General features: G+C 35.7%; 1 protein-coding gene across 1 annotated transcript in view; it reads left to right on the forward strand.

Annotated features, from left to right (window-relative positions):
- LOC137658287 (lachesin-like) overlaps window positions 1-22,500 on the forward strand; it is a 58,205-nt gene that overhangs the window by 18,003 nt on the left and 17,702 nt on the right. The window contains exons 2-3 of the mRNA XM_068392957.1: window positions 8,787-8,939; window positions 21,889-22,207. Of these exons, the coding sequence (XP_068249058.1) occupies window positions 8,787-8,939; window positions 21,889-22,207 (472 nt within the window). The remainder of the gene's footprint in view (window positions 1-8,786; window positions 8,940-21,888; window positions 22,208-22,500) is intronic.

Here is a 22,500-nt window from a genome sequence, read left to right on the forward strand (position 1 = left end):
AAATGCATTCACGTTTCTCCATTTTTTATTTGGTGTTGACACGTGTTTCGAATCACTTCGTGACCCCTCTTCAGGACTTCATTGAGTTATGGAATTACTCTTTATTATAAAGACTATGATGGTGAAAATTGTTTATACAAAATATTTGGAAACTTTAGATTCTTTGAAATATATATATGATAATTAAGGATCAATTTTTATTTTTAAGTACATAAATGATTTTTGACAAGGCTTAATAGAATTTCATGACGCGTATGATTCTATTTTTTCAGCTAAATTGACGTCATCTATTCAGGAACGTCATCTCTTGGTCAAAACAGACTAATTCGGGAAGCGTACACGCTCCCTCAGAAATTATGTTTGTATTTGCATTGATTTCGGAAACGATTCCACAATTCTGACCATCCTATGTATTCAGATCTTCCTGAACAGTACCATCCTGGATTATACTATGTATGCAGATAATTCTAATAATCATACATTTTCCATCATTAGGCCCAATACTACAAAGTATTCTAGAAGTTTAATTTCTTTTCCTATTCTCTTACACTAGATCAGGGTGTCCAACCCTAGGCCCGCTGGCCAAATGTGGCCCGCAAGGGGATTTTTTGTGGCCCTCAAACACTGACCTAATTATGCAGTATGATTTAATGTGACGAAACCTTACTGGACCAAAAATTATCCCTCCAGAATGCTAGAAGAGATAAAAAAATTATAAAAAATGAAAGAAAATTAAAATCATTTCAGTACTCTCTCTCTCTCTCTCTCTCTCTCTCTCTCTCTCTCTCTCTCTCTCTCTCTCTCTCTCTCTCTCTCTCTCTCTCTCTTTTCAATAACATGTGTTCAATCCCAATATTTAGTTTACTTTTGACGGTAGATAGAATAATAATAATAACAGTAACATATAAACGTAAAAAGATTTAATGACAACCACGTGAATAGATTGAGGATGGAGCCCCTAAAGTTTCGAATTGTTTTCAGCTTACCGTGGTTTTGCAGTTAATTACTATTGTTCGCAACGTCTTCTCATAATGTGTCAAAGTAAGAGAATAAAGTGCTCTGATGTGAACAGAGCATATGATATGAAGTGGGAAGAAGAATGTTGTGTGGCAGGAAATAGTTTTTGTTGTTAATGAATATATCGTTCGAAGGCATTAGGAGAAGTTGCACAAAGAAAAGAATGCTGAAATTGTGGGAAAATCACGAAGTGGTATATTGAATATCTTGAAGGGCAAACACATACAGCAAAAGCATGGTCTACATAACTCCCGAAAACCCCAAACTGCTAGTCTTACTGCTTCATAGGAAGTTGCCTTGGTGGTTGTAAGAAATAGAAAGTCATTTGGGGGTTGAGAATTGATAAAGCAGTGTGCAGTAAAATAGCACAACAATTTGTTGAAGAAAAAATACCCGGTAACAAAGAAATTTTAAAGTGTCATTATCTCGCCAAACACTCGTAAGAGAAGGGACTAAACTTGATCAGTATGTTCAAATGAAACTTAAAAATGTAATGAAACGTTGCAAATACTTTTCACTGGATTTAGATGACAGCACTGATGTGGATGAAACAAGCCATTTACTCATATTTGCCGTCACCACTGACGAAGATTTTGCAGTGCACGAAGAACTTTTCAAGATGCAGTCATTGAATGATAATAGTAGAGGTTCTGATATATACGTTTCTCTCAAATGCATGGTCAATGAATATGGAGGGTCTAAAAAGTTTTCCTGCATTGTAACTGATGGGGCAAAAACTATGGCTAGCAGTATTATGGGGTTAGTTGGTCTTTTAAAGAAAAATTGCGTGTATTGTATCACACTGCACTGCATTATTCACCAAGAGGCCTTATGAAGCCTAATGTTGCAGATGAGTGAAGTCATGACCAGTGATATCAGTATTGTGAACTTAATCAGATGCCGAAATAATTCCTTAGGCATAGCAAATTTATATCGTTCCTGGAAAAACTAAACACAGTACAGTGACCTGCCACTATATTTAAGTGTTAGTGGGCTGAGTGCTGCAAAACACTCCGTTTTTTCTCTTTAAGGGAAGTTATTCTACCATTTCTATAAAATCAGCATACAGTATTAGTAATTCAGAATAGTGCCAAATTCAGCTACACAATAAAGACTTCCTTTGCCTCCAAGCCATTCTTATAGAAGTGACAGCCCACCTGAACGTACTAAAGGAAAATTACAGAATGTTTCCAAGCTAGTATGACATGGTAATTCCGTAGAAAGCTGCAACTTTTCAGTGAATGCTTCATCACGCTTTCCTGCTGGCCATGAATTATACAATAATAATCGAACAGGCTTCTCATCTTTTTTGGAAAACTTGAAGGAATATATTGTGAGTTTGAGACAACAATCCCATGGGAGCCTGTACAGAAGCACAACTACTTGAACTTCATCTTTTTTACCCGCTCATTTGACAATATATGTCTATGATTAAAAGGTATAGCTGAATTGAAATAACTCAAGTATATATATATATATATATATATATATATATATATATATATATGTATATATATATATATATATATATATATATATATATATATATATATATATATATATATATATATATGTGTGTGTGTGTGTGTGTGTGTGTGTGTCTGAGTTTATAGGTTTACTTTGATTGTACAGTGTTTTGAAATTGAACAGGAATAAAACTAATCAAGGTATTACTAAATACTAGTATCTGAGTAGTTCATATATTTTTTTTATCTTTTTGTATATCATATGCACTTTAATTGCTATTTGAAGTTCAATATAAACAACTATATAAGATTCTAATTTTTAATCTTTCCCTTATTTTCTGTATATTTTTTTTTATCTTGTTTTGGAACAAAAATATTAATATACAAGAAAGTAAAATTTAAAAACTTATTATACGGAGTGTAAACTCTTTAAGTGCATCTACATGCATGATAAAAAATCTTTTGTATATAAGGAAATTGATCCTCTCCAATTGGGGGACGGTGCTCTCGTTCAGTTACTGCACTAGCAATTATACTTCTAATAATAATTTTCTTGTGTGGCCCATGCCATCAAGTATTTCATGTAATGTGACCCTTGGCGTGGGAAAGTTTGGACCACCCTGCACTAGATATACTCGGCAAACAATTAAACTTGTGATTTAAAAGCGTTTAGTTTCTTTTTGCATTTCAAATATACAACTGATTTCTATAGAGTTGCCTAGACAATAACATACTAAATTCCCACATTTATTTCCACAATTAGTATTATTGGCTTTTCTCCAAGTTCTGCACGCTCATTTCTTGCTTTTAATTTTCTATTAATCTCCTCTCTTGTCATCCTACACTGTCTATTATATTAACTAGCAATATCGATATAAACCGGTAACTTGCGTGTTACGCTAATCTAATTACCATTCATTTACTTTCTTTATTGTCTTACATTTACTGTACCTTCACAACATCACTTCTGTTCTCCTTTACATCAAAATGTCAAATTTTAGCAAAATTGCACTCTCTGACATAGTATCATTATTATTATTATTATTATTATTATTATTATTATCATTATTATTATTATTATTATTATTATTATTATTATTACTTGCTAAGCTACAACCCTAGTTGGAAAAGCAAGATGCCCCAACAGGGAAAATAGCCCAGTGAGGAAAGGAAACAAGGAAAAATAAAATATTTCAATAACAATAACATTTAAATATTTCCTATATAAACTATGAAAACTTTAACAAAACAAGAGGAAGAGAAATGAGATAGAATAGTGTGCCCGAGTGTACCCTCAAGAAAGAAACTCTAACCCAAGAGAGTGGAAGGCCATGGTACAGAGGCTATGGCACTATCCAAGACTAGAGAACAATGGTTTGATTTTGCAGTGTCCTTCTCTTAGAAGACCTGCTTACCATAGCTAAAGAGTCTCTTCTACCCTTACCAAGAGGAAAATAGCCATTGGACTATTACAGTGAAATAGTTAACCCCTTGGTTGAAGAAGAATTATTTGGTAATCTCAGTGTTTTCAGGTGAATGAGGACAGAGGAGAATCTGTAAAGAATAGGCCAGACTATTCGGTGTATGTGTAGGCAAAAGGAAAGTGAACCGTAACTACAGAGAAGGATCCAATGTAATACTGTGTGGCCAGTCAAAAGACCCGATAACTCTCTAGTGGTAGTATATCAACGGATGGCTGGTGCCCTGGCCAACCTACTACCTGTTAAGGGTAGAAGAGACTCTTTAGCTGTGGTAAGCAGCTCTTCTAAAAGGACACTCAAAAAACAAACCACATTTCTCTAGTCTTGGGTAGTGCCATAGTCTCTATACCATGATCTTCCACTGTCTTGGAGTAGAGTTCTCTTGCTTGAGGGAACACTTGGGCACGCTGTTCTGTCTTGTTTCTATTTTTTGTTGTTTTGTTACAAATTTTATAGTTTAAATATGAAATATTTATTTCAATGTTGTTACTGTTCTTAATATATTTAATCTTTATTGTTAATTACTTTTCTTATTTCCTTGTTTCCTTTTCTCACTGGGCTATTTTCCCTGTTGGAGTCCCTGGGCTTATAGCATCCTGCTTTTCCAACTAGGGTTGTAGCTTAGCAAGTAATAATAATAATAATAATAATAATAATAATAATAATAATAATCTATTATATTTGATGTCAAATATTGATATAAACTGGTAACATGCGTGTTACGCTAACCTAATTACCATTCATTTACTTTTTTTATTGTCTTACATTTACTGTACCTACACAGCATCACTTCTGCTATTCTTTACATCAAAATGTAAAATTTTATCAAAATTGCACTCTCTGACATAGTATTGCTGGGAAGTAGACATAGTATTATTGGTATGCAGAAGATGTAAAAAATATTGCTGGATTTGGAAAGCCTCTGTGGAATTTATGCAAAACCTTCATGCGAAACTCTCAATTATTTTTCGTTTCTCATCACTATTCCCAAACAGTTCTGATAATATCACCCATCCATAATCCATCAACGATTCATTATCTTATGCTATATCTTTGCATCTGCATATACTGTCATTTTTTATTACTTTCTTCTTCTTGTTTCCCAGTTATACCTACATTAAGCGGTCAATTGCCAGATGCGCCCTCTCAAATGCCTTCTATCAAAAGCATCCTCTTCCAAGAAACCTCTCCCCCCTATATCATCCTTCTCTTTATCTCACCATCTAATTCTCGGCCTTCTTCTCGATCTTTCCCCCTAAACAGGTTCCCCCCAAGCCTCCTCACTCCCTCTCCACCATCCATTCTCAACATGTGTCCCCACCATCTAAGTCGTGACACTCTTATCACACTGTAATCTGTACTACCCTTGTCATTCTTCTAATTTCATCCTTTTCCAATATTACAATCAGTAATTGTCATATAATCCACCTTGGCATTCTCATCTCTGTTCTCTCAAACTTTGCTTCCACTTTATGTCATGAAGACAACGTTTCTGATAAATACATTGACACTTGTTTAATTACTGTGCTATAGATTTTACCTCTCAGCTTGATTGGCATTTCTTACCACAAACCACTCATGCTTCTTCCCTCAATATATCCAGGTTGCTTTTATCCTATTATCAACTTCAGCCTCACATCCTTCCTTCTGACTTATAGTAGAACCCAAGCATCTACATCGTTCCATCTGTTTTATAATCCTCTACTTTCATCTAGGCTATCGTGTACCTACCTTCATTACTGCTAACCATACTTTCAATCTTATCTACATTTACCTTCAAGCCACCCCCTCTCTAGTCTCTTGCCACCATACAATCCTTCTCTGCAAGACTTCCTTATTTGCAGAAATAATCACCAAATTATCTTCATATAGCAACTCCCACAACTCTTCATTTCTTATTCCTACACTTAACACATCCAAGACCAGCACTAATAAAAATAGGGTAATGCTCGCCCCTGGTGTAATACATCTCTAACTTCAAAGAATTTTGTTTCCCAAAAAGCTGTTATTACTTTTATTCTTGTTCTTTTGTACATCATTTCTTCCAGTCTAACCAACTTCTCTGGGACTTTCCTCTTCCACAAGCAACAAATTGTCTCTTCCCTTGGTATTCTATTCTAATCCTTCTACAGATTTACAAAAGTACAAAAGACCTTCTGGTTTCCCTCTAGTCCCTCTTCATGTAGCTGCCTTACTATAAACAGCATCCACAGTCCCTCTCCCCATCATGAATCCATACAGTACTGCTGTTTACCACTCTTTGCAATCTCACATTCTTTCACCTAGTGCCCTCTCAATAACTTTCACACTATGCTCTGTTAGTTTAATTTCCCTTCAGTCACCACATTCCATGATATCTTTCTGCTTAGATATAGGTACGATTAGACTCTCCTTCCAGTTTTAGGCATTATTTTCTCTTCCCATATTGCTCTTATTAAACCCAGTATCCATTCTTCCCTCTCTGTAGATAGTATCATAACCATTTCAATTCGAAACTCTGATTGACCTGGTTCTTTACCTTTCATCATTTTACTTCATGCCAGTTTCACTCTTGTATCACGTATATCCATCACTCCCCCCTCCATCCATTTTGCTTCTCACAGCTTCTCTCTCTTATTTTCAGCATTAGACAGTCGTTTTAAATATTCTCTCCATCTCTTCTTAATGTCCTCATCGCAATGCAATATATTTCCCTCTGTATCTCTGATGACTGTCATTTTCCTAAAATCCCGTCTCTGCATTTTCTTCAAGTTGGAAATTTATTCTCATCCAAATTCACATAATACTTATGTTTAGAATACTTCCAATAACTAATTGTGTATACAATGAAATATCTCCGACTATGCCAAAACTGTCCAAACCTTACTGCAGCATCTAAAGGGCTATTCAGCAAATCTTGATTTCGTTTGCATTAGTAAGCGTTTATTTCTCATAAGTAGGCTATGTCACTATTAGTCACTTTCATATGCACTGAAGATTTACATCACCCCTTCAAGTCTTCTATCATTCAACTCTTATATCCTCCCTCACTTAGCAAGTTTTAGAAACATTAACTCCGTTGACCCTGGGATACAATAATTTCAGATAGCTTCTCTCCATATTTACCTTTATGCAAGGATCCAATGAATATCTTTTATATTTTTACAATTTCAGTGGCATGTAAGTACATTTCTTGCTTATCCTACGATTTTATTTCCACTTTGGGTACATCTATATTCGTGTTTTAGTCTTATTTGAAAGTCATCATTAATTTTACTATACGTTTTTTCCATCATAATTTTCATGGCACTCTATAGCCTTAATTATATCAACAGACAGGTTTTTGTATAATCTCTCCAACTTTTTTCAATCCTACCTCTTTTAAAAGAATTCGTCTATTAATGATATGTATATGTATATGTATATGTATATGTATATGTATATGAGTATATATATATATATATATATATATATATGTATATATATATATATATATATATATATATATATATATATATATATATATATATATATATATATATATATATATATATATATATATATATATACACATATCATTAATGGCACTACCCAAGACTAGAGAACAATGGTTTGATTTCGGAGTGTCCTTCTCCTAGAAGAGCTGCTTACCATAGCTAAAGAGTCTCTTCTACCCTTACCAAGAGCAAAGTGGCCACTGAACGATTAGTTTAGTAACCCCTTGGGTGAAGAAGAATTGTTTAGTAATATGTGTTGTCAGGTGTATAGGGACAGAGGAGGATATGTAAAGAGTAGGCCAGACTATTCAGTGTGGATGTGTGTAGGCAAAGGGAAAATTAACCGTAACCAGAGAGAAGGATCCAATGTAGTACCATCTGGCCAGTCAAGAGACCCCATAACTCTCTAGCGGTAGTATCTCAACGGGTGGCTGGTGCCCTGGCCAACCTACTACCTATTAGCTAAGATACAACCCTAATTGGAAAAGTAGGTTGCTATAAGATCTAGGGCTCCAACTGGGAAAAATAGCCCAGTGAGGGAGGTAAATGAGGAAATAAATACTCTATATGAGAAGTAATGAACAATTGATATAAAATATTTTAAGATCAGTAACATCATGAAAACAAATCTTCCATAAATAAACTATAAAAAGAAACTTATTTCAGCCTGTTCAACATGAAAACATTTGCTGCAACTTAGAACTTTTGAAGTTCTACTGATACAACTAGCTGATTAGGGAGATAATTCCACAACTTGGTTACGGCTGGAATAAAACTTCTAGAATACTTTGTAGTACTGAGCCTCACGATGGAGAAGGTAGGACTATTAGAATTAACTGCATGCACATTATTACGAACAAGATAGTACTGTCCGGGAAGATATGAGTGTAAATGATGGTCAGAAAAATGAAAAATCTAATGCAACACACATAACGAACTAATTGAGAGAGAGAGAGAGAGAGAGAGAGAGAGAGAGAGAGAGAGAGAGAGAGAGAGAGAGAGAGAGAGAGAGAGTTACGAGGATTTAGGATTTCTCAAAGACCTTTTAGTCCGTCGGGGAGACTCTATTTGATCTTGGGTAAAGCGATTTAATTTAAACATTTTGAGTTGTTATGATCTTGTATTACTAATTCTTGAACTCGTATACCGTGTTACTATTTACTACATCCGCTAGAATTCTGATCCTTATATTTGCTATTTTGTATGTAAAGATATTACAACATTAAGCTGTGATTTATATTTTCAATTCCCTTTTGTGTGTGTGTGTGTGTGTGAGAGAGAGAGAGAGAGAGAGAGAGAGAGAGAGAGAGAGAGAGAGAGATTCATTTTTATTCATATCCTCATAGAGCCGCCTGTGTTGGACGATAAAGATGAAGTGATGTGGGTGATGGAAGGGAGGAAAGCCGTCCTTACCTGTTCTGCCCATGGGACTCCAACCCCTTCGTACAAGTGGTTCAGGGAAGACTACAACAGAATCCGGCTCAATTCTTCCACATACGGTAAGTTTTTTCTTTTTGCTTCCCTTTTCCAGGTTTTTTTTTTTATTACTTTTTCACATCGTTACTTTTTATCAGTGTCATTTTTCACCGATGGATCTTTTGTGTAGTCTGACACAAAAGATATAAAAAATGCAATGTCCTGCGGCCTCTAGAGCGTTTTAGAACTTTATGGGACTATCTGCCTCGAACATAAGATTATTATAGCAACTTAGCCCATACCTGTCCTTTCTATACGTCCATCCATTTTTATTTTTATCGTCATTCCTTTTTATTCATTCCTTCTCATTTTCCTTCAATATTATCATTATTATATTTAATTTCCACTATATTATTCTGCACATCACCGTTTTTATGTTTAACTGCCTTCTATTCTACTTTTGCGTGACTAAAGTTTTTTTTACATAGTAGTTAACCCCTGCAGGTGTCATTACTCTTCGATAAAAATTATGGCCAGGAAACTGTTCACAAACAAACACAACGTTTTATGTTGAAAATTCTTTAATTGAACTTTCCCTTTTAGCACATTACCTGTCTTTTTTTGCAAAATCGTCTTTTTTTATGCTCATCCATTTATTCTATGTTTAATTTTGTATCATATGTTTAACCAAGAATTTTATGATTAGGTGTCATTGTTCTTTGTTCTTTTTTATTTTTTTTCTTGTGTGGGAAGTCATAATAAAAAGTATGGAGAGTGAATTAAGATCAATAAACCATCATCCCTAAGTTTTTGACCTTTTGGAAAAAATAAATATAAGAAAAAGTTGGAAGGACAGGAGGTTATTCTCCCAGAATAATCTTCTTTTTCTGGCCTTCGATAAAGTTATTCGAGGATTATGTTTTCCTTTCTAAATAAAGAACTAAAGTGAGCAAAGATATAAAAAACACAGATTTATCTTCAAAATCTCTAAATGTTTTCCAACTTAGAAATATTTCAGCCTTGCAGGAAATTAGGGCTGCTAAAACTTGAATTAATTCAGTCCAACCAGGCTTAATTGAACGCTCGTGTTTTAAATGGCTTGAGGAAGATTGGCGTTGAATAATGAGAAGCTTTTTAATTCAAATTAATGAGTTCTTCATAAACCTCGTGAAAAATACTTTTACTAAACACACACCTTTTTCTCTCTCTTAAGAGTCAGCCAAATGATTTACGAGGAAAAGCTATCTCCAGTTTCAGGTTTTCCGTATTTTTTTTTTTATGAAGCATATATGCAAACAGGATGCAAGAAGCTTTTGATTATTGTAATAGGACTTATTTGGTCGGGACATTACTGACTCCCAGCTCCAACCACGCCCTAACGAGCCCTGTCGGTCCAGTCTTATTAATTTTTGGCCCCAAAAGGGGGCACCCCTACTTTCACTTTTAAAAAGCAAAAAACATCTAGGAGCCTGACGTAACTCCAACTTTTTTGGTGCATTTGTTAATGAATAATGATAAATACCCAGGAATTTAGGTATTTGTGTAAATAATTTTTTGTCATTTATTCTATAAAAAAAAAATTCACATAAATACAAATACAAATCGAAAATTTAGAATTTTGAACATACGATCATTTTCATATACAGTATCATTTGTGTCACACACGATTGTTTTCATTCGTTTTTTTAAGCCTAACAGTTTGTGAACCATACACAATTTCTTTATGTTTTATTGCCAGAATGGAGTGGCCAGGTGCCATTGGGATTTCCAAGTCGTTAAAACCCTTCAACCACAAGGATTTATGTGATGGACAAGCTAAATGGTTTTTTATCCACCATATGTGAAAGAGTCTTGACTTGTTCGGGGAATTTTTAGTATAACCAAATTTTGGATATATCTGGGTTATTGTTGATTTCACACAAAAAAAAAAATAAATAAAAAAAAAATACACGAATCAAAATAAGTTGAAGTATGTGCATTTTTTAGGGGATATATGTATAGAAACATTTTTTAAAACATCACAGAACAAGATTTCTTTTTTATTCCTTGATTTTTACATTAGCAGGTTACCCAGGGCACCAGCCGCCTGTTGAGATACTACCACTATTGTTATTATTATTATTATTATTATTATTATTATTATTATTATTATTGCTGTTGTTGTTGTTGTTATTAGAGATTATTAATTATTATCATCATTATTAATTATTATTATTATTATTATTATTTTTACTATTACTTGCTAAGCTACAACCATAGTTGGAAAAGCAGAATGCTACAACCGCGAGGGCTCCAACAAGGAAAATAGCCCAGTGAGGAAAGGAAATAAGGAGACAAGAAAAGTAATTAGCAGTTAAAATTGAATTTTTAAAGAACAGTAACAACATTAACAACTTTGACTGGCCAAACAGTAGTACATTGTATCCCTCACTTAAAACATCAACTCGAAGCTTCCTAAGAAAAGTTAATTATAACCTAGTTCTTAAGTTGGTAATCGCACTTTTTTGATACGTAATGCAAAAAAACTTTAGCAGCTCAACAATTAATCTCTTCATGCAGAACTAACTCGGGCTTAAGGTAAAATATTTACCTAAGCACCGCAATCCCTACATGTAACAATTTTCACCCCTTCCTTATATCAACATGAATAAAGTAGTAACATATTTAATGTGACTTCTTTCTTGACATCTAACGTGATTGTAGCTTAGTGAAGCTTGTGTTCCTGTGGTTGACTGGCGTTTTTCCAGTGATCTTGCATTCCTCTGTTGCGTGAGTTTGGTTTCCAACTTGATCGTCTCCACAGTTGTATTAATTACAGTATCATTTTCATTATTGTAGCAGCTCAATCACCTGAAATAAATCAGTTTATTAGTGTTGTATTTGATAATCCCAGACTCTTTTCCGAATCGTCCAATGTTTGGAATGTTGAATGATACGTCTCTATCATAAAACACATTTAATATTCTTAAGTTACATTACTGCTAGTGGTGTTCAGCAAGCCTTACAACCTTCAGCTCTGAGTGGCTCTCGACTCCTGACTCACGTCATATAAACAAAATCCTGTATAAAAGATATGAAAATGATAAATGAGCATCACTCTTAAAGAGGGGAATCTACTGCAATACAAAAGTAAGAAGAATCACATCCTATCTTTAAGGTAACTCATAATTCATAATATACGTTATCACACTTATATTCAAATATGCTCTATCAATGTAATACTATGAGGTCCTTTGACTGGCCAGACAGTTTTACATTTGATCCTTCTCTCTGGTTACGGTTCACTTTCTCTTTGTCTACACATACACTGAATAGTCTAGCCGATTCTTTACAGATTCTCCTCTGTCCTCATACACATGACAACACTGAGATTACCAAACTATTCTACTTCACCCATGGGTTTAACTACTCTACTGTAATTGTCCAGTGGCCACTTTCCTCTTGGTAAGGGTGGAAAAGAATCTTTAGCTATGATGAGCAGCTCTTCCAGGAGAAGGACACTACAAAATCAAACCATTGTTCTCTAGTGTTGATTTGTGCCATAGCTCTGTACCATGGTCTTCCACTGTCTTGGGTTAGAGTTCTCTTGCTTGAGGATACACTCGGGCACACTATTCTATCTAATTTCTCTTCCTCTTGTATTGTTGAAGTTTTTATAGTTTATATAGGAAATATTTATTTAAATGTTGTTACCGTTCTTTATTTTTCATCGTTTCCTGTCCTCACTGGACTATTTTTCCTGTTGGGGCCACTGGGCTTATAGCATCCTGCTTTTCCTACTAAGGTTGTAGCTTTACAAGTAATAATATCATTAATAATAATAATAATGATAATAATAATACAAGTAGCGCATATGGTCTTAGAGTAAAAATCACACAATATATAACATTCAATTATTAGATATAATTCCATATCAGTATCATGAATTAACTGCCTATGTAACTTTTAACAAAATCTGGACTTAGGCCTATGCTTAAATCACATCTCCAAAATATGGTGCACCTACTGGTGTACTAGAATATATTGTATGCAGAGATTAAGTGGTATGGAAGTATCCAAAACTTTCCAGCATATATGACAAGGTAACCTAGGTGTTCAGGATATTTTCAACTTCGCAAGTAGAAAAAATATTATTTTGGCAGTTGTTTACGATGCTAACGATATGGAAGTAGTATCCTGCTTATAATCATCATAATCATCATTGCAACACAAATCGTCTTCATTCTGCACTGGATCCACATATAGACCAATTTTCAGTGGACGGTGTCTGCCACTATTTTCTAGTGACACGAAAGAGTGGATAGGGAAACTGTAAACACTCCACAACTAAAAAAATGTCTTGTGTGTGGGCATCCATCGAAAGAAATCCATTTAATTTCACTGTAAAGTGTACTTTGAGCCGGGACCCTAAGATGCAAACAGGTGTGCATTTAATCCAATTCATAATACAGGGTCAATGAGAGGGTTGACCAGGTTTATTTATTTACTTATTTATTTTTTTTTTTTTTTGCATTTACCTGACTTCGGACAAGGAAATGTATTGGGAATAGGTATTATTATCGTCTACCAATATTAAGATTCCCAGCATCACTGTTTATTCTTCCATGACCATCAGCTTCATTGTGAATCAATGAACAATTTTTAAGGCTTTTTCTCCAAATGGCAGCAAGATAGTTTGCTCTAATTGTGCTGCCTGACTGTGACCTCATAAGGTGGAAGTTGTCTCAATTGACTATTGTGCTTTCTGCTTATGAGCCTATGATATCTCAACTCATTACTTCTACTTTGGTGTTTGTGCAGTAAAGTTAACAGGTAAATTCTTGGATGGTATTGAAATTGTTCATGGAAACCTGCCACTGTGTGCAAGGAGATGGAATTGTTTCAATATATTTGGCTATGCTATGTGTCACATCCTGTCCACACATGTAGCCCTGACAGAGCAGAGCACTCTTCCCTTCTTAATAAAGTTGCAAGTTTTGCCATATCAATCATCCTGTTGTGAATATTTTGCACATTCCTTGATAAACAATTTAATCCTTGTCACTTCTTAGAAATAGGAAAATAACAGAAACACCAGTGTTATCTGTCACACAGATTAAAGTTAAGTATTGCTCTTTAGCATGCTAGCATGTAGCAGAAGGATTGTGATTGCTTCTTATTGGTTTGTCTGGAGAATACTAACTCCTTTGAAACTATCAGGAGTAAGTCTTATGCAACGTTCTCCACAGGTCACACACATAATCTTGTTTCCAAGGGCATTTTTTAATTTCTTAGCCTTCCACAAATCAGCCAGAAAATGTTTTAGATCAGTCTTACTTTTAGAACAGGCCCAATAATGAACTCCAGTTTTTTATCATGTGTTACGGTTTTATGTGGCTAAAAATTATACCTTCAAATGATCAACGATTAAGATATTCAGCTGATTTAAATAAGTTTTCTTTGTACACATAAGCTGAGAAAGCTATGAATTCAGGGAGTGGCTATGGTGTAAGAATTGCTCATAGAATTATAATTGAAATCTGTAATGGGACAAAAACTAAGCATATACCCATCAAAAATAGAGATGAATCTGTGATAACAAGATGAAGAAAGGCATTGTTGGATGGAACACTTTGGTGAGGTCATGAATAGTAGATATAAAGGGACTAATCTGATTGATATACCTGAAGGTGAGGAGGACCTTATTGTGCCCATGAATGAATTCAGTATGTTTGCAATCGAAGCTATTATTAAAAGCTCTAGAGATAAAAAGACCCTGGATATAATGGAATAACTGCTGAAATGTTTTTGATCGAAAATGAAGTGACAACCAGAATACTTACTTAAAAGTTCAATTTGTAGGGTGTGGTATGAAGAGGCAAAACTGGATGAATAGGAGCAAGGAGTATTGGTAAGAATGGTATAAAAAAGGAGATCTGACTGATTGCAATAATTAGAGGCATCACGCTTACGTCAGTTGTCATGTGAATATACACTCGGGCACACTATTCTATCTTATAAGTTCAATTTGTAGGGAGTGGTATGAAAAGGCAAAACCGGATGAATAGGAGCAAGGAGTATTGGTAAGAATGGTATAAAAAAGGAGATCTGACTGATTGCAATAATTAGAGGCATCACGCTTACGTCAGTTGTCATGTGAATATAAAGTATGCTAATTCTTAAGAGATTAGAAAGAAAGATTGATGAAAAGCTGAGAGATGAACAAGCTCCACTTCTGATGGCATTTGTGGACTATGAAAAAAGCCTTTGATAGTGTACATCGGCCAATTTTTGGAGAGCCCTGGATTATTATGGAGTTCTTCTTAAATATGTAAATTTGATTAAGTCTGATCATGAGCATAGCAAGTGCAAAGTTAATGTTAATGGAGTGCTATCAAATGAATTTATAGTGAACAGTGGATTACTCTAATGGAATGTGCTGTCACCTATGTAGTTTATCCTCCTCATGGATTTTGTAATGCACAGAACAGTTGGGGATAGCGGAGAGGGATTGCACGGGATTGGTAACAGGAAATTAGCTGACCAGAGTATGCTAATGACTTGGTTCTTATTAGCAAAATGCCATAGTACTTGCATAGATTGCTTATCAGAATGCATGAAATAGCATATGAAGTTGGGCTTAAGATGAATAGAAGAAGGACAGAGGTGATAAGAATGGAATATGCAATGGAAGATGAAATATCATTGCATAGGAGAAAGGATTAATGAGGTGGAATAATTTAAATATGACCCTATGATTGCTAATACAGGGACTTTAGAATTGGAGTTTAATGAAAGATAAAAAAAAAAGCAATCAGACAGTGGCTAGGTTAAGTAAAATTTGAAAGTTAAATCGCCTGAAATTACATATAAAAATCCAGCTATATATCAGTTTAGGGAAACCGGTGTTTCTGTATGGACATGAATCGTGGTATGACAATGAAACAATATCCAACAGATTTTGTAGACTTGAGAACAAAGCCTACAGAAGATTATTGGGAGTTAAATGGCAGGACAGGATTAGAAATGAAACTATAAGAGAGATTACTCTAGTGCAATATGTGGTAGATGGAGATGGTTTGGGCTTGCTCTTCTCACTTCCAAGAAGAGATAAGTTCACCAAACTTTTAACTGGGCTTCTTAAGCTCTAGAAGAGTTGGAAAACCCAGGCCTGCATGGCTGAGGACTATGAAGTGTGAAGTATGATATGATGAATGGAGATGTATTGATTTTAAAGCTCAAGATAGAGGTGACTGCTGAAATCTAACTGAGGCCCTTTGCATCAATAGGCATAGGAGGAGATAATGATGATGATGATGATGTACGCATTAAAGACCACATCAGTTCGGTAGACCAATCAACATTAGCCAATGCAAAATTAAAGGGCGGAGTGGATGACTAAAACCTGTCTAAGCAATGATCATCATATTGCAAAACACCTTTCTGTCTCAAAACTACCACCTTTTTTACTTCCTGAAGACTAAGAGTTTCACCTTCACTGATGCATTTTGTCTTTGTTTTATACCATTATAGAAACCTTCATCTGTCTGTAGCCGTCGTTTTGGGAAATTTTATAGGCTTCTTACATGAGAAGGGATGATAATGCCAGTGGAGAGGTGAAAAAGGTCTGTTAAGCATGCTTGGAATGGGTTTGTTCCACTATTTTCAAGGAAATTAATAAAAGGGGCAATATCATACTGATCTCTCCTAATGTGTGACTGTGTAAGATGTGGATTGGTGAATCCAGTACACCGGAGAGTGATCAATTCACGTAGCTGTTACAGTGCTGTTGCTTGATGTTCTGCTGCTATATAATAGCATGCCCTGTTTCTGGTTTGAAGCTGAAGCCCCATGTTCCACCTGCGTTTGAAATTTCTGAATGTGAGATGCTACTAGGTCTGTATTTTTAAGACGACGATCTTCGAGTTCAACCAAGGCACACAATTGTCGTATGCATGAGCTTCGATGTTCTGCAGTAAGGTAGTACAGTACTTTGATCCTGCTTTGGCTTCAAGCTAAGACCTCTTGTCCGACCAGATGTCTTTTACACTGTTTGGTAAACTGGGATACGTCCAAATGTGTTGTTCTCACTCAGCTGAAGCGAGAATCTGCCTTCCAAGAGGTGTTGGTAACTCATAGGAAGATCTTCCTTGAGTTTTGTCATTTGAGCATGGTATATCGATAGGTAGCGAGTATAATTTTGATTGTCGTAAGAAAAACACCAAGGAATCATGCTGCATATGCCATGAAGGTGCCGTACCCAGTTGCCAGTAGAATTTCCACAAGATCCAGATAGGACATCCAGAATGATGGTAGTGATCCCCAAGGGTTTAATAGTTCATCTTGATATTCTGCAAAATGGGCAATGATTTGCTTTGTGGATGTGTCGTCTAGGAGTGCGGGCAAAGTTTGGTAGCTGGTTTGGGCATGTACTTCAGTAGCAGGGTTTATCAGGCATCAAAGCACTGGAAAGTCGTTTGTATGATTTACTTCTCTCCACTCTTGGAAACCTTTCCACATTAGACACATCAATGCTTCATAAATGATCTTGTGAAGTCGACCACCATGGTTGTACTGTCGACCTTCATTAATGCTGTTGTTAGATCCTTCTGCAATGACTCCAGCTTCGATTGCCAAATTTTCAAGTCCAGCTTCTCCAAACAGCTTATCCAGAATGGACAGGTGATTGCATATTGTGTGAAAGGTTCCCATTCGCAATATCTACACCGCTCGGGAGTACAAAGCTTAATAAAAAACGTAGAAGACCTCTGGAAGATTAAGGGCAGTCTATTTTATTTGTCTGTTCAAGTATTTGGTGCACAGTTGACATCTAAGCTACTGGGGAATTGACTGTCAGTAAGTACCCAACTGTGTCGGGCTTTATGTCCACGTTGACAGTTGTCAGAATGTTAAAGCCTGTCCATGAGCTCGTTTGTTGGTTTGTCGAGTCACTTATCCTCACTAACAACCATGAAAGGTTTTTGTTCTCGGCTAAAGAGGCTTCCTTCTGTGCATCCACAGGATGATCTGGAGATTTAGCAGGTGGGGATTTCCTCTCATCGAAATCATGCTGAGGTTAAATAGGTGCTATTGCATGAAGTTATCGTCTCTTGTCCTTCTGTATGACTGTTTGGCGAGGGAGGGGAAGGACTGTCGATACCCGTGGCTGAAGGATGATTCCATTTACTCAATGGGATGTTCTGCTCCACTGAGAGTTTCCTCTTGTCTATTTATGTTTTCGTATGCTAGCACTGTTGGAATGCCAACATGTGTTTGCGTCCGTAACAAAACGCTCAATCGAGATTGCTGATCCCATTTCTGGAGACAAAGTACTGTGTCTACTTCTTCCAGTGTTGAGTATAATACTCCATGAGCCAAATGGTTCAGAATCTTTATGATCTCAACATTTCCTGTAAGGGTGTTAAGAGCTCATGGAAGTATAATGTGCTTTAATGTCTTCAGCTGCCCTATTATAACTCCATACATAAGATGTTGGGAAAACGATCATACTAGCTTTAGTGTCCGAGTTGTAGTCACCTCAGATAGAAGAATGGTCAAAAACTTCTGCAACAGATCTGGTGTGCTGACATATTGTTCATCAAGCTCATCTAGGTGAGGGGGGCCATGGTTACTCATGTTGCTCTTCCTTAATGACATTTCTAAGAATTACAGCAGATTTGGTTATGGCATGTTCCAAACTCTGATTATGAGATGAATATAGGCAAAGTTTTTTTCTCAGTGTTAAGATTTCTCTAGCAAGTTCCTCGCAAGTTACTCTGTCTGGAATGATCAGGAGTCTGTTGTTATTTCCATAGAAGGATCTTTATGCATAATGCAAGACCTGTTTCAAGTGTGTGTGTCATTTGTGCTTTTTAGTATGTACCTTCAAATCAGTTACTCCGCCAGTGTGTATAAATGGCACAAGCTTCTCTGTTAAGTTTGTTGTGTATGCTATTTTGTGTTTGGCGACCAATTCTTGTCTGATGTAGTCAAACAAGAGAGCTGTTGGTAAGCATATGACTCAGATAGAGTGTATGCTTTTTCTTCATTGTTTTCATGGTCCTCACTGATGGGAAGTTGTTTTAGTCTTTGTCTCGTGTATTCTAGAGAGCATGATCTGTGGTGGTGTGCTTCAGCAGCTACTAATTCATGTGATGTGAGGGCCAGGATTTGTTCATCAGTCTTCTTCTGGCTTTCAGACCATTTTTTTAGTCAAGTATTTACCGGTAGATTCCCGTATAATTTTGTCTGGCCAGACCTCAACTGCCTGAGTTAGTTTTTCACGACAATGACTTATTCTAAGATATTTGGAGTCTTTGACACAAAATATGCTTTTTGCAGAATAAGTGTGCACTTACTGGTCCCAGTCTCTCGGGATGTTCTTTGATATTAAGAAGTTGAATGTCCGAGATCAACACATTCAACTTCTAGCTAATGCAAAGATTTCTTGTGTGTGAATCTGTTACAGTATGTCGTTTCATAATATATGTTTGGAACTTCTCATTGTGAATCAATTTTAAGTATTGGTCCAAATCTTTTTATCTTAGGAGTATTAACAAGTGTCCTCCATGACTCAATGTTCTTGGGTTTAGTCAGGTTTTCTCGTGGTACATATTTGTTACACAGTATACTGAGTGCAGTATCTGTTTTTTTTTGCTTTTCTGGAGGTCCAAGGTATGAACCATAGTCCTCATCAAAAGCCATGCTTCATAGTCACATACCTGCAAAGACAGAAACACAACTTGATTAAATACTAACTTTGTATTTGCCACAAAAGGCAAATTTGGTGATTTTTATAATATGACTGCCTGAGTCAGTTTTTCATGATTATGGCTTCTTCTAAGATATTTGGAGTCTTTGTCACAAAATATGCTTTTTGCCGAACAAATGTGCACTTACTGGTCCCAGTCTCTCGGAATGTTCTTTGATGTTAAGCTGACTGTCCGAGATCAACACATTCAGCTTCTAGCTAATGCAAAGATTTCTTGTGCGTGAAGTCGTTACAGTGTGATGTTTCATAATATATGTTTGGAACTTGTCATTGTGAATAAGTGTCCTCGATGACTCAATGCTCTTGGGTTTAGTCAAGGTTTCCCGTGGTACATATTTGTTACACAAATTACAGAGTGCAGTATCTGTCTTTTATTGCTTTTCTGGAGGTCCAAGGTATGGATCATAGTCCTTATCTGAAGCCATACATTTTAGTCAAATGCGTGCAAAGACAGAAACATAATTAAATACTAACTTCACCTTTGCCATAAAATGCAAATTTAGTGATTTTTATGATACGACACCATGCAAAAACTTAAAATCCCTCTACCACAAAAATTGCTACATTGTTGGAATGCCCGGCAAACATTTTTAGAAATGGGATACCATACTGAATGTCTGATTAAAGTGGCTTTTAGTACCTCCCGATAGTACCAGTCAGCCAGCTGGCCCATGGACTTGTGTATCCTTGCAGACTGTTTTCTTTGCTCTTTGGTCTACATCAATCCATCTACATGGATTTACTTGTTTATGGTGAACTGTAGAAGTCATGAAAGAGAGGTAGAATATCATGGATTTTGGTATATCCTCAGGTCTGTTGACAGAAAGCCAGTCCTTAACCTCTTTGTATGCTAATGTATTCAGTACCTCATACATCAGTTATAAAAACAAACAGGCCTTTTGTAATGCTTTTCTTCAAGGATTATTTCAATTGACCCTGCTGCAATGGCACTAGACTCAACTGCAAGTCGCAAATTGATGCATCTCTAGATATTTTGGGAAAATTACCCATTTTGGGGATATCTTTCCCATACCGTTCTTGGTGTCTCCATGCTATTCATGTTGTTTGGAAAACAGTGCTTGACAAAGAATGAAGATGTAATGAATTTTTAATGGACGTATATTCATGACGAATGTCTTGAACTGTTGCTGGACATTTATTGTTGGTAAATAGCCAACAGTGTCTGCTGGCACAACCACGTTATTTTCTTATATTGAAACATGTCTACTTTCTGGCTCTCCATATTTCAAAAAATTACCATTGAATAACTTGCCAACAATTTATTATAGTATTTTAACTTATCTTGCAAGTAAAGTCATCAATAGCTTTAAGTTTCCATGAAATATGAGGTGAAGGCTATAGTAGTAGAAGAAAAGAAAAAGTTCTTGAAAGAAATATAAGAAAAAACTGTTTCCATATACTCTGACATATTAATTAAATATCACCCAATTGTCTAATAGGGGTATGATACCCCACAGTCAAGTCATGGCTACAGCTAGTCGGTTCGCTGCTGAAAGGATTTTCACCAGAGGCGATTGTGGGGCTGAACCACTATCCAATGCTGAATTCAAATGGCCTGTTGTTGCACTTCGCTGAAAATGGGTTCTAATTTATGTTAAAACACAAATTTCAAACATTTAGGAAACTTTATGTGAAAATGGCAAAACCACCCACAATTTTGTTCTCAGTGATGTTTTTGCTATAATTCAAGATATATAACTAGAAAATAAATTGAGCATACTTCACCTTGATTCAAATTTAATTTTATACTTTTTTGTATAATCTACCGTTACAAATATATATCCCGATTTTACTCATACTAAAAATTTTCCGAAAAGTCAAGATGCTTTCTCATATGGTGGATAAAAACCCATTTAGCTGTATATCTGACTTGTCCATCACATAAATCTATAGGACTGAAGGTTTAAACTACACTTATTCTTCCAATCATTACTAATAGTTGGATCGGCTCATGGACTATAAGAGTTATAGGAAATTAAAACGCACTTCCCTTCTAGTATCATTGATGGTATACTATGAAGAAAAATAAGTAAATTATAATTGAAATATACATTTTGGTAAAATTTTGAAAATCTTGATTAATAGAATTCTCTAGGTAAAGATGAAATAGAACAACTATATTATGACAATGAAAATCATTTAATTACTATAAGTAATGTGGACAAATAAACAAATTCTTTTCATATATAAAAATGTGTCTTGTCTTGCATAATTGCAATGTAAGACAGTTGTGCTCAACTCCCGAACCTTGCATCCCTCAGCATCAAGCTGGGAGAATCGTAATCTCATCTTGGAACACGTGAATCACCAGACTGCTGGGGGATACATTTGCATTGCAAGTAATGGGTATCCTCCTTCGAAGAGCAAACGAGTCTTGTTGAATGTGTACTTCGCACCGAAAGTCCGAGGTCCAGGCACCCAAATTTGGGCTCATCTTGGGCAACCAGTGAGCTTGACGTGTCTCTACGCAGCCTTTCCGGCTCCTAACGTCATGTGGATCCTAGAAAACCATTTAGGAATGCGGCGTCTGACAGAAGAATATTTCACTAATACGATACAAGACGGACATCCACCTTACACGTAAGTTCTCATTCATCTTCCTAATATTTTGTGTTGAGATATTTCATTAGCTGTATGTCATAGAAGCCGAGCCCAAAATATTTGTAGCTTATTTACAGGAATGCAGGTAGAAGTGCATGATTGCCTTGCCTATTATTTCATCATATTATATTATATTTCCTATTGGGTTATCACTTCTTAAATCAAATCCAATCACAAAATCGATAACAGTATATCATTTCATATCATAATCTTTTCAATTATATCACACATGGATGGTTAATGAAAGTACGAGAAAATAGGTTTGATCCTGT

The sequence above is a fragment of the Palaemon carinicauda genome, chromosome 19, assembly GCF_036898095.1.
Source record: "Palaemon carinicauda isolate YSFRI2023 chromosome 19, ASM3689809v2, whole genome shotgun sequence".
NCBI lineage: Eukaryota > Metazoa > Arthropoda > Malacostraca > Decapoda > Palaemonidae > Palaemon > Palaemon carinicauda.